We start from the raw sequence: 22,023 nt of genomic DNA on the forward strand, positions 1-22,023 counted from the left end.
TAAAAGTAATATATAAAGAGGTTTTAAAAGGGCTAGGCTTATTCCTTTTAATTTAAATTATATTATTTTAAAGTTTAATATATAATTATAGACTTTAACCCTTTTAATAAAAATTATTAAACCTTTTTCTCTTTAGATTTTAAAGACTTTAATAATAGCTAATAAGGCTTAATCTTAAAATAAATACCTTAAGAGTTAAATTAAAAGATATTAAAATAGCTCTTTAAAGTTAATTATTAAAGCTATTTAATCTCTTATTAAAATAATAAAAAGAATTATATATAAGATTACTTTAATAAAAAATAAAATTTAAAACCTTTAAAAAAGAAATAAAAAGTTAAATTAATATTAAAAGTTAAAAAGAATTAAATTATAAAAAAGAGACTTTATAATTATAAAAGAAGTATTATAAGTAATTAATTAAATAGATATTAATATATAAGTAATAAATAAATTATTAAAAAGTAATAATTAAAGAAAATTAATTAAATTAAGTATTTAATAATATAATATATATAATAAAATTAAATATAATATAAAGACTTATTAAGTAATTTTAAAGGTATTTAAAGAGAAATATAATAAGTAATTTTAATTAATTAAATAGATTATTATAATCTTATTATAATTATAAATTTAAATATTAAGATTTTTAATTTACTTACTTATTTAATTTACTTACTTATTAAATATATTATATATAATAAGACTAAATATAATATAAAAACCTATTAAGTAATTTTAAAGGTATTTAAAGAAAAATATAATAAGGAATTTTAATTAATTTAATTTATTATAGTAATTTAATTATATAAATAATAAAAAGTATAGAAAAAAGTATATTACTTACTTATTTATATTACTTACTTATTAAATATATTATATTAACTTTAATACCTTTAATATTATATTTTATATTAGTTAGTAATTAATAAATTATTTTTAATATAAAAAGAAATAGAAAGTCTTTATTAGCTCCTATTAGTATAGATCTAACTTACCTATTTAACCTATTTTATTTCGAGATATATATGCTGCTAACAGTTAATGGAAAAGGAAGGCTAAAAGGTCCAACTGTCTCTAGGCCCCCACCCTGAGATGACGTGTCCATCTTGTTGGCATCCTTGGCAGAACACAACCTTTTAACTCACCGCGCGGAACCGCGTTCTCAGGCTCATTCGCCATGATGACTGGCCGTCTCAACCTTCAGACTTACCTTCCGGACCCAAAGAACCGATTTTAGCCACGCCTAACCCGCGTTTCATTTCGCGTTTAGCGATAATGCCACGCTCTTCATCATGATGCTTCAGAAGCTTCCTACCGTAATCCGGCTTGGGTTCTCCACCTCGTAGCCTCGTAGCGCGTCGTGTCCGGAAAGCAAGGCGGGCCCCGGAGGCTCGGGCTGATCCACATGTTTGCTACCATAATCAATGTTGCATGAGTCGAAGACATTACCCTTATTGCGCCAAGCCGTTGCTACTATGCGACGGCTATATAAATAGGCCCTCCTTAGCTCGATAACCCAGGTGTTGCCAGCAGTTCGATCTTGCGACTCTGCCAGCCTCGGACCAGTACCACTACGTCATTAGGCCCACGTGATGCGACCCTACCAGATGAACCCACTTGCGCTGGCCAGCGTCTTGCCGTTGTTCACTGCCACTGCCGAGGCTTCCTCGACGCTGTTTTGGGGCGGCACCATTATCGGCTTCAACAACGACACGAGTTCGCTCGAGGTCATCCGCAATGGCTCTGTGCTCGTGGAGGACGACCACATTGTCGCCGTTAATGAAGAGCCCGGCTCCAAAGACGACGCTGGCGACGGTGTGGACGTGATTGATGTCTCTGGACAGATTCTGACACCCGGCTTCATTGACACGCACCGACACGGCTGGCAAACTGGTCTGAAGACACTCGGCTCAAACACAACCCTTGCCGAATACTTTATGCGCTATGGTGCACCTGCTTCTGGACAAGACTTCCGCGCTGAGGATGTCTACATTGGCCAGCTCGCAGGCATCTACGAGGCTCTCAATGCTGGTGTCACCACGATGGTCGACCATGCGCACCACACCTGGAGCAATGAAACGTCATGGGCGGGACTGAATGCCTCTGTGGAGAGCAGTGGTCGCATCTTCTGGTGCTACGCTTTCGAGAGCCCGACGGGTACCGAGGGCTCCCGAACAATCGAAGAGCAGATTGCCAACTTCCGCGAGATCTACGAAAGTGAGAACTGGAAAGACTCGCCCAGTATGATCGGTATCGCGTACGACGCCTGGGGCCCGCAGCCCGATGTCGAGGAGAGGAGTAAGATACTGGATCTTGCGCAGGAAATCGAGGTCCCGGTGATTACCACGCATAGTCTGGGCGGACCTTGGGGCTTCGCGAACTTGCCATCTGACCTGGCTGGGCTGGACGTTTTGGAGGGCGATATCCCGATCATCTTCTCTCACGCCAGCTTCCTGACAGCCAACGACCGGGATCTGCTCCGACAGAACAACCACTACGTCTCGATCACACCCGAATCGGAGATGCACTACGGCCAAACGCACCCGCATTCGTACCTGATTCAGGACCAGGCTGCTCTAGGCGTCGACACCCACTTCACCTTCTCGACTGATATCTTGACGCAGGCGCGCATCTGGCTGCAGTCAACTCGGTACCGGCTCTTCAACCAGGTCCTCGAGACCTGGAGGGTCCCCCGCAGCACCCCCGAGACGGTCAACCAGGCCTTCCTGCTAGCGACAAGGTCCGGTGGTCTAGCCCTGCGCCGCCACGACCTCGGCGTGATCAACGAGGGCGCAAAGGCAGATCTCGTGGTGTGGAACGCGCGGGAGTCACCGGCGCTGCTCGGTTGGAACGACCCCGTTGCGGCGGTTATGCTGCATGCCAGTGTCGGAGATATTCATGACGTCATGGTCGACGGCAAGTTCGTGAAGCGCGATGGCAAGCTGGCTGTCGAGGGCTATGAGGAGGTCCGGGAGAGGTTCCTAAAGAGTGCGAAGAGGCTGCAGGATGTATGGGCCGAGAAGGAATACCCTGTACTGGAGGGCAAGTGGCAAGGCAGCGATTACGCTGATACGCTGAAGGCGGATGTTGTCGCTGGGGAGGGGGATGGATATGGCGAGCTTTTTGTGGAGTGAAGGCGGGAAGGCTGAGGGTAGGGTGGGAGTCCGCTTGAACGGTGTAGCTTAGTATTGTACCGGCAGTCGATAATTGGAGAAGCATTGAGAGCATGAGGTTAAAGCGGGGGCCAGGGGTAAAGGGAGAGCTCAAGCCATGTAGGTAACTAAAGGGAAAGACTTCTCTATACCTAATAAATATTTTCTTGTCGATCCTTTTTTCTTTCCTTCTTTCCATAGAAGCTCGATCTTTGTCTGTTACTGTGAGAAGACAGATAATGGTAATCGATGCTACAATAACATCAGTGGCGCCCACCGGCCTTGGGCATACGATCCTTGTTCTTACGATATTGTTCCTTATTCCAACTACGATTGTTATCTTTCTAAGATGCTAGGTTCGACTTCAGCATAGGATCTTTGGCGTGGATGATAGTCTTATGCTTGTTGGCTGGGTTAGTAACACATCCCTCAATTATTTGCATCACGCAAGACAACCTGATCTGATACTGACAGGCTTTAATGGTAGATGCTATACGTGAGCGTGAGCGGTATTGTTGCACGCAGCACGTATGCTGGCCTCGGCACCAGGGACGTTGATCTGAATGCTTATCTTCAGAATGATGGTCGAAAGGTATGTTTTAGATGGTCGCGCCGAGAAGTAGATCACTTCGCTTATATCTACCTACCTAGTTTCTATGGTGTTTCCAAGTTACCTATTGCATCTCACTACTGTTCCTCAAAAGCTCCATCTGTGTCACACTTCTTCGAATTGCTGTCATCAGACTCCACCGTATCATCATCTGGTGTACCCTCGCATTCGTATTACTTTCTACAACCACTGTCATTATTGGGCTTTTCGTCATCTGCAGTCCGATATCTACCGCTTGGGGTCATGAGGGAATATGCGCCCCGACAATCGTTATCGCAAGTCTCGGATATCTTGTGTCGACTGGTGCAGTTGTAACAGACTGGATCTGTGCTGTCTTACCCGTCTTTATGCTATACCAGGTGAATATGAAGCGGGCAAGCAAGTTCTCAGTCGCCATAATCCTAGGAGTTGCGGCTTTGTAGGTTTGAGCTTGACATGTCTTGTTGAAGCCGAACTAATTCTCAAAACAGGGCATCACTCTGCACGATTATTCGGCTTCCCTATGTAAAATATTATACCATCGTACCCGATTATCTCTGTCAGTATCATTCCAAAGCACCCAGCAGTATCCGACTGGGAGCAACTCGACGGTGGTGGGTTCAGCGGAAAGATCCATGTCAAGATAGACATGGAGATGCAATCGTTAGACCGGTCAACGACATCCCGGGCGTCAAACAGGTCTAGTGAAGGCCTAGTGCCATAATGGGAGATCTTATTCGTTGAGCATTCTGTCTAATGACACCCGAATAAGGATATTAGTACAGAAATATAGAATAACAAGTAACAAGATACTCGGAGCCACTGTCGTATGAAAAATTCAGACCTTACCTTCTTCACTGAGGTCACAGTTTCCGAATGATTCTCCCATATTCTTTTCTTTTGGCATACTTCCTTTTTGGTCCTCATAAGCATGCCGCATCGCATTTCACATCCGTTCAGGATGAGAAGGATTGCAATAGCCTCAACAATAGACGTTGGAGAGTGCCAAGAGCCTAAGAAGATGTCGAGTAAAAAAGGCCAAGGTATGTATTGCTCACCTGAGCTAAGATCAATGACTGACATCAAAAAAATGCGATGGTGGATTCCCACCCTGTAAGGGCGATGGATTTGTTTGCACAGCCGAGCGCGACGAGGTAAGCCATGGGCGGAGCAGGTTAGTGGTACTGCCCGAGTGTCTGCGGGCGCTTTGGGACCTCCTTCCATTATCGCACTCGTAGAAATTCATAATGGCAATGGTCGTAGCAGATCGTTCCTAGGGATAGGGTTTCCATCTTCAATTACACTTTTTTTTTTTTTTTTTTTTTTGAGCATCATGACTCCAATGCCCTGTAGCAGATCGTTCCTTTCAATGGTTGACCCACGCTGTCCTCGACACCGGAAGGCCTGATGTTGCAAGGTTCGAAATATACTGAGGGTTCAGATTGATCGAGGAGCCTTAGCTTGGCGGGCTCTTGAAGGACTCTGCACGCTGCCTGTACTTTGGTGTTGCTTATGAGCTTCGATCTCACTGGATATGAGGCGAGAGTTGAGACAGTCGTCTTCTCCCACGTCGAGGATTCGATCCTCCTCTAGGGGCTTGTTATCATGTAACAGCTACGAGTGGCGAGGCTGGATTGAATTTCCGACGGAAGAGACCAATGCCGAGGATGCAGGACATAGATTCGGGTTTGATGCTAGCTTCGGGCAGTATATATGGGTTTAAATGAGGAGCAAATGTAAATACTAACAATATTAGACAAACTGCTTTGAGCATTTAGTTTCAATAGTCGATAAATTATAAAGACAGAAAAAGGGCTGAATCATGCCTCGAGCTTGATATAAGTGAGATTAGTAGTAGCCAAGACGCCAAGATACCTGCCTGACCCACGAGGATATTATGTTGGGGCTGGTATAGTAGTGTTGTTTAATTATCACGACTTCTTACGTTAGCTATAAGAGGTAAGCGTACCCCGAGGCTGTCACAGTATGAAGAATATATTTGTCCCCTAGGATATATGCTGATGCCGATTGCTTTCACGGTAGTCAATCCAACACTATTGTAACAAAGTTGAACAAGCTATGCTACAAACTCATGTTGTAAAAACAACGTGTTCCGTCAATATCTCAACAGACCCCCTTTGATCTTCCTCGTTCCGAACAGGCGCAGTCTTGTCGACCCACCTGGTCCATCTCTAGGCATAAGAATGATTGGTCTTGGATTAATTGCTGGCTTCCAAGTCCCTTGCTTGCGATAATTCTCATCTATTGAAAGTGTCACACTGGTCTTCTGGGTGACTTGGCTCACCAGTACACCACTGAGAACGAAACTGAGCTCATCGCAACTCGTCACAGGAACATAGCCACGTCGACTGCGGGGCACCATCCCCAAAACAGGGCCGGTTGCCTTCCCATCTCTTGTAATCGTGTCGACCATGGCATTGAAGCGAATGTTGGACGTCATCTCTGCCCCGCTTCCTTTATACCATGGCATCAGCACTGGCGGCTTGGCTGTAGGTTCCCCAAAAGGTAATGTGATAATGATGGACTTCAGCTCATATTTTCCCGCAGTAAAAGACGTCAAGTTAATACGAAAAATGAGATCTTGTTCAGCCTGACTGGCTGTAATATTACTGGGCACTGGAGTATCGGATGATGAAACTTGATATGTAAATGCTGGTCGAGAAGCAGAAGGCGTCTATATGGTACTGGGAACTTCCCTGGCCAAAGCCCTGGCATTGGGAATATTTCCAACCATTTCTGACTTCATGTAAGACGGCCAAACTTCACTCTTTTGTGCACTTTTGGCATGCCCATGGAGCATAATGTCCAAACGGCAACAGACTGAGCCAAGCTGTGATGCCATGAGTGCCGACGTGGCTAGATTATCGTCGATGTATTTCATGTCCATTTTCTTCTTTACTGTCTCAAGATAGTGAGAAGAAAGGATCTCCGTAAGGAGTTGACGCTCGCGAATATCGGGCGAAGAGGCTGCCTCCCAGAGATATACCTGGCGCTCTGAATCTGGGTCATTTCTCTCCCAAGTAACTGTGTGTCAATAGGGATCGTGACATCATTGTCGCATTCGTCGGCGGTATAGGGTAACGAGATTTCACAAGGTAGATTTAAATCTATTCCTCCGTATTGTCTACGCACGAGTGAACAAAATGCTACAAGACCAAGGCTTCTAGCAATGATTCACCAAGTACTGTATCGCCTGTTCTGTCTATCAGTGACATTCGAAAAATTTCATCTTTATTTAAAGCAGTTCATCCTTTTCATCTTAGCCATTGCTGACAATGTAAGTCAGAGAAGCACAGCAAATCATTAGGCAATTGGAAAGGCTAGGAGGTTAAGATTTCTTAGCTCTACATAGAATTTGCTTATATATAGATTTTTAGGAGGTATAGGATATGGCTTAATATACCTTGTTTATAACTCTTCTTCCCCTATATATAAAGCCTTCCCTCTACTTCCTAAACGGCTTTATATTATTAGACCAGCTCTAAATATCAGTGCTACCTAAATTAACGCATTTTCCAACATTAGATATAATAAAGACTACTTTACTAATACAGTCAGGTTTAATCTATCCTATAAGGAAATACTTACTAACCTCCCTAACTACTATTATAGCTAAGCCAGTTCTAGGGATAGGCTTATTAATACAGTTACCTATAAAGCTAAAGTAGGGTTATTTAGTTCTAATTTTACTGCAAGTAATAGAGTCAGTATATATATATTTATAAAACTTAATTAATTTATTAGAGATAACTTAAGGTAAGGCAGCAGTAAGACTAGAGAGGGTAAATATAATAGAAGTAATAGTGGTATATATAATTAAAGAGAGGGTTAGTATTAATTTTTAGATTATTAACTGGTAAGAAGTATTTATATATAGTTAATTCTTAAAAATATTTATATACTTTTTCTTTATAATAAGGGCTTAAAAACTTTCTATTTTACTTAACTAAATAAGTAAAGTTATACTATTCTTATACTATAGGCAGATTATTAAGGCCCTTAAGCTTTTCTAACTTATTACTAAAATAATTCCCTTAACTAGTTACTATAGATTAGCTAATAATATATATGAGAAGCTATTATATATTTAGAAGGATTTAGTAGTATAATATAATAGCTAAAAGGATTACCTTAGTCTTCCTTTAATAGGGTTAATATTCCGCTATAATAATCCTCTATATAATATAGAGGTATATATTCTAGCTTTTTAACCCAGATAGGACTTATTAGATAAGGGGTTTATAGTAGGATTCTTATATAACACTTAAATATTATTCTATAAAGGAGTCCTAAACAATTAACCATAATCCCATAAGCGCTAATACTTGTCTTTTTTATAGTACCTATAATTAGGGCACTTATGTGGATGCAGATAAATGAGTCTCCAGATTTCAGTTGTAGACGAGATCCCCGTTTATTTCGTGGTCAAATTATACGGCAGAATAAGCGTCAGCTTCACCCGGCCACTCCCACCGCGATGTCTACCTCCATGATTGGCTCACACAACACCCAGCTTGCATCGTCAAAGTCCACTACGACCCTCAACATTTGCCATCTCCCCAACAAGATTCTTTCTAACATAAACGTCTACACCAGACTACTCGACAGGATCAAAGGCTCCTCAGTTCGACTACAGATGCAATTGCAGTCTTGGAAGACGGTGGTGTATGCTCAACAGTCTGGATAGAAGTTGACAATATTTCCTTAGAAAGTCGCATTTTGCGTCTCCAAACGCTGAAGAAATAGAAAGATTAGTAATCAAATTCAGTACAACTCAGCAGCGCAGAGCCAAGGTTGTTAAACGGGAAACGAAGACTGCGATGGGTTCACTTACAAAATGAAAGCGATTCCGCCCAAGAGAAAAGGTACTCCAAGCCCGACGCTCAGACCGATGATGACACTATTAGACAATCTTCCGCTCTTTGCGTTTGAGCTGGTATTTTCATTACCATCACCATCATCATCAGTTGCGCTGGTAGTAGCCGAATGTGTCGGGGGCTGCGGAACGTAGGATTCGGGAATGCCTGATGTTGTAAACAACTTCTTTGCAGAGTCTCCAAACGGAATTGGTCTCACAGACGTGAATCTGACCGAGTCAGGAAAAAAGGCTTCGCTGTCGGTCGGGACTACAGTGACATGTGTTCGAGTAGTTGTATACCTGGACGTTTTCTGAAGGGATGCTGGACAATTGACTAGTCCCTCCGACTCACATGCTACAGCAATGAAAGTCGCTTCTTCAGAGATCGTAGTTGTCTCCATCTCCGCTTCATATTCATCCTCACCTCTTATTGCGAGGGCAGCAGATGTCAGAGTTGCCTGGTATGCAGATATAGCGCCACTGCTTCTTTGCACGGCACAAGCTTGTGCCAGCGTAGTATAAAAGATAGGAACTTCGGTTTCGACAGCTGGTCCCCACGTTATGTCTTCAATGGCAACCGAAGCTCCTGCAGCAGCTCCGACAGCAAGTTGATATGCTTCCTCGACGCGAAGACCGCATTGGTCGTCCTCTTCGGTGGAAAGAGTGACATTAGTGATCAGCTCAGCAATATTAGCATAAACGCCCGTTTCAATGCCAGCACCAATACGAAATATGTCTTTTCCAGCAATAGATACGTCAGATGATGATATTTCAAAACCCGCTTGTATCCCCAAACGAAGGACAGCCTTGAACACTACACCAGCACTCTCGACAGTGACTGGGAGAAATTCAAACTCGCCACCATTGCTGTTAAATATACTGTTAGCTTATGCTATAACAATCTTGTCAAATGGTGACTTACATAACCATATTCGATATCTCCTTAGAGAAGATGCCAAGTTCAATCGTCACGCCATCATCTAGCTTTAGATGGAATCCGGTACTGATATCAATTTCACCTTCTACAGACACAATGAGGTCAACAGTGAAGATGACACCAACTTCCAGGTTGTGACGAACTGCAAACCCTGCAGGCGTAGTAGAGGTATACAAGTTCAGAGTATAGGTGGCACCAGCAGATAATACTGTGTCAACGAGCATGTACACCTCTAAGCCATCGAATTGGAATTCAATTCGGAACTCTGGAATCTCAGGAAGATCAATATTGAGGTCGAAATCCATGGTTGGCAGATTGAAATCGTCCATGTCGAATCCATCTTCCAGGTTATCTGTTACCTGATCTATATATTCCTTTGTGTAATTCGCAACTTCGGTCCTTAAATTGTAGATTTCGTTCTCGACTTGATCCGTCAAATCATCCAGAGCCCGGCTGATGTTGAAGTCCTTATCGGAGATGAATCTGGTCGTGGCTGTTCCTTTGATATAGCATGCTGTGCATGTTATTTCTATACCGGCTGAAATGGAGGTATTCCCTTGCTTAGGATCTAGGTCTTGCTCACTGCATACGAATATGCTCGTGGTCAGGATTGAAATTCCAAAATATAACAAAAGGGGATGGGAAAATCGACATACGCTGTATAAGCAAACAATATAGCATTTTCCCAGCTTTTGTCTAGGGAAGTGCTGTTCTCTTTCTTGGTGTCTCTATTTTCTGAGCCGGAGGTACTAAAAGCTCTTCGTATACTGTCCCCTGCGTTGTAGTCTGACGACCTGAGCAGATAGCGGGTAAAGAAAGGTGAGAGGTTTCCGCAAACAAGTATAGGACGGCTCATCCAGACAAGCGTAAGTAATAGAATGTTCAGCAACATCGTGACAGAATCTACTTGAACCGTTGTAAGAAAGGATGAAGTACGAGGTAAGGAAGCGAGGCAAGCAGGTAGGAAAATGTGACAAGATTTTATTTGGGCCGTGGGAGCCTATACGACTTCAATCTCTGTCCCGTAATTATGCATGTTGGTTCGAGGTTGTGGATATTGGTTCCACAATCTGCATGTTGGCTCTGAGTTTGGGGGCTAGGCAGGGTTGTGACAAGGAAGTCACGCCCTGAATTTAAAAGGATGGTTGCAAGCTGAAAAACTCCTCCTTCCCTCCAGGGCATAGGCTGGAAATTAAGATTGCATTCATGTTTGAAGAGCGCAGAATACGGCAGATGCAACAGGAGGAACTTGGCCCGTTTAAGAACGAGTTTATTAAGTGTCTGGGCTTACAAGCATCATCTTTAGGAGATTTAACGATTTGCACCGAGAGCAAAAGACTCAATACGATACTAGGCCGATGCTAAATGTTCCGACCATTTGTTGCAAAAAGATATCAAGGTATAGTACAGAAAGAATGACATATGATATTTGAGACATCGCCGCATTTCTTGCTAAATCCCATCTGGATGTTATTGACATTTCAGGTCAATTGGTGAAACTCATATAATCCAGATCCAACAATTTCCTTCTTATCTGTCCCAGGCAGGTTGATCTCAGCCTTGGTGTTGGGTGGAATTCTCACTTTCAAATGGAATCCCGCATCCGTCAACCTCCAATTCGTCGAAACTGTACCATATCCAGTAACAAGCCTCGCGCTTGCATGTGTAATGTTACCTCCTGGAATAGGCGCAATGGAGATTGCCTTGTATCCTGGCTCGAGGGGCGCGATCCCCCCAATGACTTGATGCATCCAATTGGCAACAGACCCAAAAGAGTAATGATTGAAACTGGTCATCTCGCCCGGATTAACTGTTCCATTCGGCAAGAGACTATCCCATATTTCCTAGGTCGTTATACTACCTATGACGACTTAATATAACCATAACGGGACCTTTTCTTGAAGGAGCATTCGGTAGAAATCGTCCGTGGCATTGGCATCCTTCAAAGCGAAGCCGAGAGGTAATATACCTGCGAATCCAGTGCCGACAAGATAGTCGTTCTCCCGAATAATCTCGCGCAATGTTTCCGCTGCCTTATGTCTCTGTCCTTTATCCTTGAAGAGATTAAATCCCACAGACAATGCGTAAGCGGTTTGAGTCCTATTTGATAACTTCCCATCTGGTGCCCAAGCTTTCTGAAACTCATCCTTGAGGTCCAATTATTGTGCCTCGTATTTGTCAGCCAGATCCGACTTCCCAAGCGCAATAACAATTTGTATAAGGATCTCAGTCATCTTAACCAAGTATACATCTGACACCAAATATTAGCTAGTTATTATACTCCCTAGATTATCAGATAGGGCAAGGGGGTCTAGCCAATCTCCAAACTGGAACGTGCTGCAATTCTATAGGCCAGCCTTATTCCTGGAAATTCCTCGATCTATCTAGCCTTAGGCCTGAGGAAGATATTCCTATAAAAGTCCCTTATCGCTAAAGGCTTGATAAATGTTCTATGGATTAGAGACTATAATGTCTCCCCATACTGAAGCAGGAATTAGTACTATACCAAATGCCAAGGGAACAGTAGGGACATAGAACGGGGCAACTATGGTATCATTAATCGACATTTCAGACCACATATCCCTATGCCAACTCTTCCAGAATGATGCTATGTCAAAGAGATAGTTAGATATCGGATAAAAAGCATAGGCATCTCCAGTCTATCTAAAACGCTTATCACGCTGAGGATAATCTATAGGAATAGAAAGAAAGTTGCCCTTTATCGACTAGCGAATATTAGAGTGGAATTTATTTAACAGTTTATGTGAACAGTTGAAGTACCCTGTTTCCTCTATATCAGTATGGATAACAATCGCCATAACACTGTTCTTATCCAACGGTGTCTCCTTAGGCCATCCATTAATCTAAGTATAGCGGAAGCCATGAAAAGTAAACTTTAGCTCCTACTCAAGTAGGCCCTATCTGCCTAGCTTAACTATATCTATGGCCTTGGCTTTTCAAAGCGGTCAGAGAGCCAGTTCCCAGTCTTCTAAAACTTCTGTATACCTCAATGTAATAGTTATATTTATAGGCCCGTCAACCTTTAATCGTAGCCAGCCGACCAGATTTTAGCTAAAGTCGACAAGCTGCTTCCCAGATGGTAACGCGAAGAACTCTTTTGGTTTGACCTCTTGAATTCGTCGGGTAGGAGGTTGATCCGGGGGGACGAGTACCTCGTGGACTGCAGGAAGAATACGAGTGTCATGCCAGGATGCATCGTCGAATCCGGGCTCTGACCATCCTTCAACATCAGACTCAAGATTACCGTCATAGTATTCTCCATCATAAATCTCTCCGTTAACAACTGGTCCGAATCCTGACTTCCAGGTCGTGTCGGTATAAACCTTGGATACAGTGCCATTCTTCGACTTGATGTGAAGTTGCGCCAAGAGACCTGTCGAGTTCCCGTAGATATTTCGTTGTCCTCCGCCAAACCCTAAGCGTCCGACATACCATCCTTCACCAACTAGTGCTCCAATCGCATTCGCGCCAGGAGTAATAAGGTCTGTAACGTCATATGTATCATAGACATGACGGTGATGGTACGACTGCCATCCTGGAGCCAAGACGTGGTCTCCGACTCGCTTGCCGTTAATCTCGGCTTCATAAATACCCAAAGCGGTGATATAAAGCCTCGCGGATTCGAAACTATCAGGAACTGCGAAGTCCTTCCTGAAGTATACGGGCCTTTTCGGCTCGCTCACGTTGACCTTAATGGTTGAAGCAATGGGTTTTACATTCTCCCAACCTTTCTTGGAGAGACTTGTTTCGACAGACACCCAATCGGACCAGGGTGTTGAGGGTTGGTCACTTGTAGCAAGACCATGCGCGCGAACCCTAAGGTGTGCAAGTTCGGCTTCGTCTAGGGGCGTATCCGGCCAAGGAAGGTAAAGTGAGTCGGAAGAATTGAAAGAAAAGGATTTAGGCTCATCGTTAACACTCCGAGTAACCTCAATGTCGTATGAGCTCTGTTCCCAGTTCGTAACGTCACCATCGAATCTCCAAGAGATCCGTGGTTCAGTCTCGGCAATCCCGAGGGCTGTACGGTAATGCTCAAATGAGACTCGGGAAATTGTCAAGGCCATATTCAACGCTGGCTTTGATACCGTAGAGCTCGATCCAACTTGTAAACATCAGAGGGGGTATTTATAGATTTTAGAACTCGCTACTGTAATATGACATTGACGATGTTGTTATGATCGAATCTGTCTGTAGCATTGCCGAGGTCAACTCCCGTGACAGATCAACGGCTGAATTACTATCTTCATCCTCCTCGCTCATAAATGACCCGAGAATTAAGAGATACATCGGCTATTATAATGCGGGGAAGACCCCTGCCACCACTACAACATGGGATCGTACGGAGTTATACTCTCTAAATGGAAGAGTTCTTTCCACATTCCAGAACTAGGTAGATTTTGATTAGAAGTTCTTTTTTTTTTTTTTTTTGATCAACTGGTTATTCCATGGCATTTTGCGCATTGCATTTAGTCACGTAGTTGAAAGTCTGTAGCTAGATTTGGCCAAGGCTACCCACATACATGCCTTCTAATTTCCTTGCCAGTAGATTCCCTGAAATTTGTTACATAGTTTGAGATCTCTGCTAGATCCCATAATCTGGTAATAGAAGTGCTTGCTCTTCCTGCCATCTTTTGTGTCTTGTTGTGGCCACTGTGGATTGCTGAAACAGTCTCGTGATTCATAGAAATTGGAGACGTGGTGGACACGATATTGATTCCTAGTACCGGATAATGTGTATAAAGGTACAGCGTCTGTGCTTGCTTGAAGTCTGGTGCATGCAGACATTTGTATCGCTCTCTTTTTAAGACACACCTGACATTTATTATTTGCATCTATAGCCTACTAATAATTAAGTTTATATAGGAAATTTTATAGTATTAGTAAGATATAGGTACTATAATAATTAAAATAAGAGGGTATTAATAATTAGTATTCTAAAAGCTATAATAGCTATAATAAGCTTAAAATAGATAAAAATATAAAAGAAATATTTATAAATTAATTAATATTAATATTAATATATATATTTATAGTATTAATAAGTATATAATAAATTTACTTTAAGGTCTTTTCTTTTTATAATTATTAAATAATAAGGTTTATAAATATAAATTAATTTATTATAACTAATTAAAATATATTTTTAACTTATAAAGTTTAATAATAGCTATATTATATATCTTATTATATTTAAGTTATATTTAATTTAAATTACTAATATAAAATAAAAAGGTTTTAAGGAAATATTAATACTATATATTAGCTTATAATATATAAAGGTAAAGTTAAGACTTTAATCTTATTAGATTTATTTATAATAAAGTATTTTATTTATAAGTTAAAACTTTAGCTTTTTTACTGCTATATATATTAAATTATAGTTATATATAAGTAAGTAAAGCTATATTTTTATAGTATTTTATATAATTTTAATAGTTAAGAGATTAAGCTTATATAAGAGTAAATATTTAAATATAATATCTTTAAGGCTTAGCTAGAGGCTTATATTAATCTATTACCTAGGCCTAATAATATATTACTAATTATAGCTTTAAGTCTATTAAGTAAAAGAGGTATTTAATATAAGTTTATTTTAAAATAAAGTATATTATCTTAATTTAATTGCCTATATATAGGCATAAAGTTAAGGCAGATTTAAAAATATCTTAAGGTTAAATATAATTAGAATATAAAACTTAAAGGTAAATATCACTTAACTATTATAATAAATAAAAAAAAGAGTAATAATCTATAGAGAATAGAAATCTATTATTAATAATTATTTTTTAATAAGCTAAAAAGTAAGCTATTTAAGGTAATAAAAAGATTAAATCTTAAATAATTAAGGGTTTAAGACTATAAGTTATAAGTTAGACTTTAATAGGCTATTAATATATTCTAAAGTAAAAGTAAAGATATTTAAAGTTAAAAGGTAAAATATATTAATATAGAGAATAATATTATTATATTAAACTTATAGCTTTATTAGCTAGATTTTATTTTCTATTTAAAGGACTTTAATAAGAAAAAAGACTTTTTAAGAGACTTAATTACTATAAAATATAAAATAGATTTAAATAATCTAATTAGGTTAAATAATACTTAATTATACTTTATATATATTGCATTTAATTAGCTAATTAACTATATTAAGGCAGTTATTACTTTAAATATTATATCTTAAAATACTTTATTTAAGGTAAATTATAAGGAATTAATAAAAGAAAAAATAAAGCTATTTTATTTCTAATTTAAGCTTAAGATATAAAGAAGATATATATTTATTATTAAGTAGTTACTTATTTATATTATTTAATATATATCTTTTAAGGATAAGGCAGATTAGCTATTATTTAAATTTAATATATAATAATAAAGTGCTTATAATATTATAATAGAATATATAGATAATTTAATTAAAGCTTAAAAAGAGTATAGCAGTAATTTAAAAGTACTTAAAATTACTAGACTTTTTAACTTATTAAAGACTACTATTCTTAAGCTATATATCTTTATTCTTAACTATTTTATAAAGGATATAAAGTATAATAGCATTTTTATTAGCTTTTTAACTATTTTTAATATTTAAGTAAATAGTACTTAAAAAAGGTATAAAGGTTTTATACTAAAGCTTTTTACTATTATAGCTATTTCTTATCTCTATATTATTAAATATACTATTAGCTAATAAATTAAAGCTATTAAGTAAAAAATATAATAAAATTAAAGTTAAAAAGAAGTTAAAAAGAATAGCTTAAGCTATTTCTTATTAATATTTAAGATAACTTAATAGTTTATAGTAAGTAAAAGGGAAAGCTAAGAAATAATATTAATATAGTTTATTATTTAGCTTTAGAATTTTAATATAATTATATAAAATAATATAGTATTATATAGCTCTATAAGCTAAGATAATATTAAAGAGTAGCTTATTTATAAGGGTATTTATTTTAGCGTTTTTAATATATAGGCTATAATAAGATTAGCAGTTTAATAGTTAGAGACTATACTCTATAAGGACTTATTACTCTTTATAGAGTTCTTTAAGTAGTCTCCTATTAAACTTAAATTACTTAAGATACTATAAGATAAGCTTTTAGATAATATAGCTAATAAAATAATTAGGTATTTATTTATTAATAAATTATTTTAATATAATAAAGGTATTAATAGAGGTTAAGTTATTAAAAAGATCTTATAAAATAATAGCTTAAGAGTTAAATAGGTTAAATTAATAAATAATAGTAATATAGAGTTAAACTTTAGGCTAATATATTATAATAATCTTAAAGTAGAGAAAATATTAAAGCTATTAATAGTTTTTATATATATAAGTAATAGATTTCTACTATAAATATAGGAATTTCTTATTATTAGGTATTATAATATAAGTAATAGATATATATATAATATTTTATATAATTAGGGACTTATTATAATTATTATAAGGGTATATAAAGGTTTTATAATAATTAAAAGGCTTAAGATTATTTATTACTTCTTATTATAAGAGGTTAATACTTTACTAATATATTACTTATAGCTTATTTTACTATTTTAAAAAGATATTTAAGCTAATATATAAAATAAATCTAGTTTTAACGCTAGGTTATAAGTAATAAAAGGCATTTAAAAAAGTAAGAAAAATTAAAATAATAAATAGGTAAATAGGGTAATAAACACTATTAGTTATTATAATTATAAGTTAATTAACTTATATTTATTTTATATAGCACTTTAGTATAGCACTATTAGCTTACCCCTATTAGTTATTATAATTATAAGTTAGTTAACCCTATTAGTTATTATAATTATAGGTTAATTAATTTATATTTATTTTATATAGCACTTTAATATAGCGCTATTAGCTTACCCCTTAACTTATATTTAATTTTACTGCTAACTTATATTTTTAAGAAAATAATATTCTTAATATTATATACCTAGGAAAAAAAATAAAGAGTTAATTAACTAGCTAATTAGATAATTTCAGTTTTTATAACTATAATATTATTATTATAGGTTAAGTAATTAATTCTTTTATTTATTTTAGCTAGTTTTTAATATAATTAATTTATATTAAAGTCTTAACTAAATTAAGCTTAAAGCTAATTAGTAAAGTTAAGAGCTTATCTTAATTAAAATTAGACTTACTATTAGTATTAATATATACTTTAAAAAGAAGTTAAATTTAATAAATATAAAAATAACCTTAAGTCTTACTTAAATATAAGAAAAACCTTATATTTCTAAGTATTTTAAGAAATTATATTTTTAATATTAAATTAAATTAAAACTTAAAATTAACTTAATATATTAACTAATTAAATAGTTATAACTTTTAGAAGTATAGTAATAACTTTATAGCTAATAAAATAAAATATATTAATTAAATATAAAAATAACCTTAAGCTACCTTAAGTACTAATTATATTATAAAAATAGCCTTAAGTTACTTAATTAAATATAAAAATAACCCTATATTCTTAAGTACTATATAAAAACTATATTTCTAATATTAAATTAAATTAAAACTTAATACTAATATAAAAAGCTAACTAATTAGATAGGTATAGCTTTTAAAGGTATAATAACTACTCTATAGCCTAGGAAATCTAATTAGTCAGTTTAGTTAGCTAAATATAAAAATAACCTTAAGTAACCTTAAGTACTAATTAAATTATAAATATAACCCTAAGCTATTTAATTAAATATAAGATTAACCCTAAGTAACCCTAAGTATAAAAATTACTTTTATTATTATAAAAGTAAATTAAAGTTTACCTATTAATTAATAAATAAATTAAGGTTATTATTATTACTATCTATAGCTTTAATCTCTTTTTAATTCTATTTAATTATATAGTCTTATCTTAATTATAATAGAATATTTTAATTATATACTATTTATTAAGGTATTTATCTATAAGGCTTACTATAAAGTAAAATATAAAAGTAATATTTATTATTATCTCTATTAGTTTCCTTATAGCCTTTTAAAAGGAAATAAGGCTATTAAATATATATACTATTAGATATAATAGTTTAATTATATTTATAACTAATATAATTTAAAAAGGCTTTTATATTTAATTCCTTTAGGTCTAGCTATTTTTAACCTTACTTTAGTAAGACTAAATAGCTTTAAATACACTTTTATATTATCTTACTATTAAATATATACCTTAATATAAGAGTTATATTATTATTTATAGGTTATTTATTATAATTTAAGCTATTTTAAAAAGAAAAATAAACTTATAAAAGGTAAGGAAATATTAACTGCTAGTCTATATTTCTAATCTAAAGTATACTATTAATACTTATTTCTAAAAGGTCCTTATAGTAAGTATTTTAAGGTTAATTTAAAAGCTAAATTAATAAAACTATCTAATTAAGAAGTTACTATTAAAGACTTCTTTAAGAATTACTCCTTAATTATCTAAAAGGATATTAATATAATAGAAAAGCTAAATTAATTTATATAACTATCTCTTTAGCTTAATTAGCTTAGCTATATAATATATCTTTAGGGCTTTACTAATAAGAAAGACTTTCTATATAGGCTTATCTCTTTAGATTTAGATTTAAATCTAAAAGGCTTAAAGGAATTATATAATTTTATTTACCTTATAGTCTTTAAAGTATTTAATTAGTTAATTTAGAAAGCCTAGGGGCTTATCTATTAGTAAGAGGTTCCTCTTAACGCTAGATTTAAGGTTATAAGATATAATATAAATACAGCTAGCTAGAAACTATTTAATTTCTACTATAAGTAAGAGATAAAGCGAAGGTATATAAGTATAGGGTTAGGGTTAAATAGAGTAAGTATTTAAATTAGCTAAGCTCTATTTACCTAATTGCTTTCTTTTAACTATATAATATATAAGTAAGTAGAAAGGTATATAAAGAGATAGGAAAATAGAAATAAGAGGAAATAAAGAGAGAAGCCTATAAAAGAGAGAAATAGAGAGAAAAATAAAAAGAGAAAAAGAGAAAGAAAAGGAGAGTTATAAGCTTATCTAATAAAGGTTTAAAAAGAGAAATACTATAAGAGAAATAGAAAGAGATAAGTATATAAATAGATAGAAAAAGATAAATATAGGGCTATAATAGCCTATTAGGACTTTCTAAAGGGATTCTAGCTAAAAGAAGCTAGACCTTTAGGTATATCCTTAGAGATAAAGGCAATTAAAATTACTTTAATCTTAATAAAAGTAAGGCTAATAGAGAAGTCTAGCTAGGTAAAAGCTATAAGGCTAATAAGGTCTTATAGCTTCTTATAGTTTTTTACTGTCTCTAGCTCTATAAGGCCTCCTATAGAGATAATAATAAGGTAAAAAAAGGCCCTTAAAGACCTATATTTCTTCCTTTTTTCCTCTATAGCCTCTTTAAGAGTCTTATAGGGCTCTTCCCTAATTAAATCCTTTAAAATAGTAATAATCTAAATATTATAATAGTATTAGCTTATTCTTAAGGTAATAGCTAGGTTAGCTTATAAGCTAGTTACTTTATCTATTAAAGGCTTTTTCTAGACCTTTAAGGTAAGCTAGCTAGCTAAAGCTCTATAAAAGGCTTAAATTACTATATTATACTTTATAATCTACCTTTTAGAAGTACCTTTATAGGTATCTTTATAGCTAAAAGTAGCTATAGCTCTATAGGCACTATAGGGTAGGCTAAAGGGCTTAATAAGGTAAAAAAGCTAGCTTTTAAGGGCTTTAGTAATCTTAAAGTCTATAAAAGATAGGTCTTTTATTATAGGTAAGACTTTAAGCTACTTATAGCCTAAATAGCTAGCATTTTCTAGCCTAGCCTATTTATAGCTAGCTGAAAGTGTATTAAGGTAAGTCTTTAGCCTAGCCTTATTAGCCTCTTAAAGGACTTTTTTAGCTATTTTAAGGGGGTCTTTTTAAGGGCTCTTTTAGGCTAGCTAAGACCCTAAGGGAGTCTTAATCCTCTCTAGGGTAAGCTAGGCTACCTTTATAGCTACTTAATATAGTAGTATAGCTAGTATAAAAGTATAGATAGTATACTATATATTCTTAATAGATTAAAAGATTAAGCAGTTATAGTATAATATACTATAACTATATTATATATCTATATATAAGGGGCCTAAGCCTTTTATAGAGGTTTAGTGACTTTAATACCTTTATAATTACTTTCCTTTTAATAGCGATATATCTTAAGTTATTATAGAGGTCTTATAGTAGTCTACCCCTTAAGATTAAGCCTATATTATAGCTAGATAGCTTATTTTAATATATTTAATACCTTTAATTACTATTAGGCCCTATTTTAAGGCCTAAAGTATATAATAGATATTAACCCCTAAGGCTAGCTATAATAGATAACTATATACTGCCTTATAAGCTTAATATAAGCTTAATATAATTATAAGTCTTAATAAGCCTTTAATAAGGAATTAAACTAATAACTTTTATATAGTTAAAAGACTTATATTATATTATAATAATTATAAAAGTATAAGTAATATATTATATATTCCTAATAGATTAAAAGATTAAGCAGTTATAATATAATATACTATAACTATACTATATATCTATATATAAGGGGCTTAAGCCTTCTGCAGAGGTTTAGTAACTTTAATACCTTTATACTAGCTCCTTATATAGAGGGATTCCTAGGCTGCCTTCCTTAACTAATAGAGCTAAAAGGTCTAAGCTAGGCTCTTTAAGGTAGTTATTAAAGCTTCTAACTATAAGGGCTATAATAGCTTCCTTTATTACTATATTAGCTTCTCCCTATAGATTATTAAGGCTTATAAGGTTAAGCTGCCTTTATAAGTATTTTAAAAGGAGCTATATACTTCTTTTAAGAAGTAAAAAGCTATACTGCTTAAGAAGGTCTTATAAGGCATTTAGGGCTTCCTTTAGGGTCTCTATCTTCCTTATTAAAAAGGCTCTTTTAAGAGCTATAAGGCTAATAAAAGAGCTTAGTGCCTTTATTCCTTTTTACTATAAATCTTTAAGGGGTTTTTCTTAGCTTTTTACTTTATTTAGTATAAAAGGGGACTCTTTTAAGACCTTTTTAACTACTTCTAAAGTCTTAAAAGGGGCTCTATTTAAGATATAAAGGTTATTTAAATAGATAGCTAAGGTTACTATAAGAAGCTTCTTTATTAGCTCCTTTAGGGTAAGTTAAAAGGTAAAAAAAAAGAGTAAAGGCCCTAAGGGGTCTCCTTACCTTATACTATTAAAAGAGGCTAATATAAATCTATCTTTTATAATAAGAAGGGAAGGTTTATTATAAGCTTAGGCAGCTACTTTATATAAGGTAAAAATATAATTAGTTAAAACTATTACTATAGCTACCTTATTAATTAAATTAAAGGCATTTTAAAAGTCTATAGAGGCTATCTATTAGAAATTATTACTATTTCTACTTATAATAGCCTCTTCTAATAGAAAAA

At 35.3% G+C, this 22,023-nt stretch overlaps 8 protein-coding genes across 8 annotated transcripts, besides 43 other annotated features; 3 read left to right on the top strand and 5 right to left on the bottom strand.

The window, feature by feature from the left end:
• Positions 1-38: 38 nt before the first annotated feature.
• Positions 39-90: a repeat region.
• Positions 91-254: 164 nt separating this feature from the next.
• Positions 255-298: a repeat region.
• Positions 299-494: a repeat region.
• Positions 410-556: a microsatellite.
• An 18-nt stretch (positions 557-574) lies between these two features.
• Positions 575-862: a repeat region.
• Positions 590-888: a repeat region.
• Positions 666-954: a repeat region.
• Positions 932-960: a repeat region.
• A 638-nt stretch (positions 961-1,598) lies between these two features.
• On the top strand, positions 1,599-3,140 carry FPSE_06111 (uncharacterized protein; the record flags this gene model as incomplete). The annotated part of the gene is made up of 1 exon (XM_009259229.1): positions 1,599-3,140. One exon carries the CDS (start codon positions 1,599-1,601, stop codon positions 3,138-3,140), a length of 1,542 nt encoding a protein of 513 aa, XP_009257504.1.
• Positions 3,141-3,736: 596 nt separating this feature from the next.
• On the top strand, positions 3,737-4,471 carry FPSE_06110 (uncharacterized protein; the record flags this gene model as incomplete). The annotated part of the gene is made up of 3 exons (XM_009259228.1): positions 3,737-3,750; positions 3,863-4,186; positions 4,312-4,471. The coding sequence occupies 3 exons, from the start codon at positions 3,737-3,739 to the stop codon at positions 4,469-4,471; spliced, it is 498 nt and encodes a 165-aa protein (XP_009257503.1).
• Positions 4,472-5,051: 580 nt separating this feature from the next.
• Positions 5,052-5,073: a repeat region.
• A 680-nt stretch (positions 5,074-5,753) lies between these two features.
• On the bottom strand, positions 5,754-6,208 carry FPSE_06109 (uncharacterized protein; the record flags this gene model as incomplete). Its single annotated transcript, XM_009259227.1, has 3 exons — positions 5,754-5,801; positions 5,929-6,009; positions 6,053-6,208. 3 exons carry the CDS (start codon positions 6,206-6,208, stop codon positions 5,754-5,756), a joined length of 285 nt encoding a protein of 94 aa, XP_009257502.1.
• A 1,268-nt stretch (positions 6,209-7,476) lies between these two features.
• Positions 7,477-7,511: a repeat region.
• Positions 7,512-7,632: 121 nt separating this feature from the next.
• Positions 7,633-7,686: a repeat region.
• Positions 7,687-8,378: 692 nt separating this feature from the next.
• Positions 8,379-10,455, bottom strand: FPSE_06108 (uncharacterized protein; the record flags this gene model as incomplete). Its single annotated transcript, XM_009259226.1, has 5 exons — positions 8,379-8,502; positions 8,603-8,894; positions 8,979-9,493; positions 9,549-10,145; positions 10,220-10,455. 5 exons carry the CDS (start codon positions 10,453-10,455, stop codon positions 8,379-8,381), a joined length of 1,764 nt encoding a protein of 587 aa, XP_009257501.1.
• A 589-nt stretch (positions 10,456-11,044) lies between these two features.
• On the bottom strand, positions 11,045-11,359 carry FPSE_06107 (uncharacterized protein; the record flags this gene model as incomplete). Its single annotated transcript, XM_009259225.1, has 2 exons — positions 11,045-11,190; positions 11,239-11,359. The coding sequence occupies 2 exons, from the start codon at positions 11,357-11,359 to the stop codon at positions 11,045-11,047; spliced, it is 267 nt and encodes an 88-aa protein (XP_009257500.1).
• Positions 11,360-12,631: 1,272 nt separating this feature from the next.
• Positions 12,632-13,648, bottom strand: FPSE_06106 (uncharacterized protein; the record flags this gene model as incomplete). Its single annotated transcript, XM_009259224.1, has 1 exon — positions 12,632-13,648. One exon carries the CDS (start codon positions 13,646-13,648, stop codon positions 12,632-12,634), a length of 1,017 nt encoding a protein of 338 aa, XP_009257499.1.
• Positions 13,649-14,314: 666 nt separating this feature from the next.
• Positions 14,315-20,649, top strand: FPSE_06105 (uncharacterized protein; the record flags this gene model as incomplete). Its single annotated transcript, XM_009259223.1, has 28 exons — positions 14,315-14,326; positions 14,460-14,464; positions 14,618-14,626; positions 14,891-14,906; positions 14,966-14,975; positions 15,021-15,044; positions 15,150-15,157; positions 15,379-15,385; positions 15,489-15,493; positions 16,182-16,193; positions 16,378-16,383; positions 16,945-16,961; positions 17,210-17,221; positions 17,317-17,324; positions 17,917-17,931; positions 18,155-18,169; positions 18,687-18,712; positions 18,833-18,851; positions 18,921-18,929; positions 19,250-19,272; positions 19,329-19,359; positions 19,392-19,408; positions 20,051-20,062; positions 20,120-20,128; positions 20,258-20,280; positions 20,335-20,348; positions 20,415-20,430; positions 20,637-20,649. 28 exons carry the CDS (start codon positions 14,315-14,317, stop codon positions 20,647-20,649), a joined length of 393 nt encoding a protein of 130 aa, XP_009257498.1.
• Positions 14,481-14,637: a microsatellite.
• Positions 14,658-14,815: a repeat region.
• Positions 14,877-14,921: a repeat region.
• Positions 14,891-14,928: a repeat region.
• Positions 14,947-15,019: a repeat region.
• Positions 15,159-15,208: a repeat region.
• Positions 15,303-15,377: a repeat region.
• Positions 15,518-15,557: a repeat region.
• Positions 15,631-15,708: a repeat region.
• Positions 15,750-15,907: a repeat region.
• Positions 15,858-15,914: a repeat region.
• Positions 15,932-16,005: a repeat region.
• Positions 16,246-16,320: a repeat region.
• Positions 16,406-16,433: a repeat region.
• Positions 16,446-16,502: a microsatellite.
• Positions 16,695-16,746: a repeat region.
• Positions 16,963-17,009: a repeat region.
• Positions 17,212-17,246: a repeat region.
• Positions 17,268-17,316: a repeat region.
• Positions 17,387-17,429: a repeat region.
• Positions 17,489-17,526: a repeat region.
• Positions 17,578-17,668: a repeat region.
• Positions 17,719-17,794: a repeat region.
• Positions 17,808-17,989: a repeat region.
• Positions 18,041-18,137: a repeat region.
• Positions 18,325-18,405: a repeat region.
• Positions 18,426-18,498: a repeat region.
• Positions 18,521-18,556: a repeat region.
• Positions 18,598-18,662: a repeat region.
• Positions 18,739-18,850: a repeat region.
• Positions 19,541-19,587: a repeat region.
• Positions 20,650-21,045: 396 nt separating the features above from the next.
• Positions 21,046-21,163: a microsatellite.
• A 5-nt stretch (positions 21,164-21,168) lies between these two features.
• Positions 21,169-21,471, bottom strand: FPSE_06104 (uncharacterized protein; the record flags this gene model as incomplete). The annotated part of the gene is made up of 2 exons (XM_061988443.1): positions 21,169-21,177; positions 21,421-21,471. 2 exons carry the CDS (start codon positions 21,469-21,471, stop codon positions 21,169-21,171), a joined length of 60 nt encoding a protein of 19 aa, XP_061844444.1.
• Positions 21,472-22,023: the final 552 nt, after the last annotated feature.

The sequence above is a fragment of the Fusarium pseudograminearum genome, chromosome 3, assembly GCF_000303195.2.
Source record: "Fusarium pseudograminearum CS3096 chromosome 3, whole genome shotgun sequence".
NCBI classification, from domain to species: domain Eukaryota; kingdom Fungi; phylum Ascomycota; class Sordariomycetes; order Hypocreales; family Nectriaceae; genus Fusarium; species Fusarium pseudograminearum.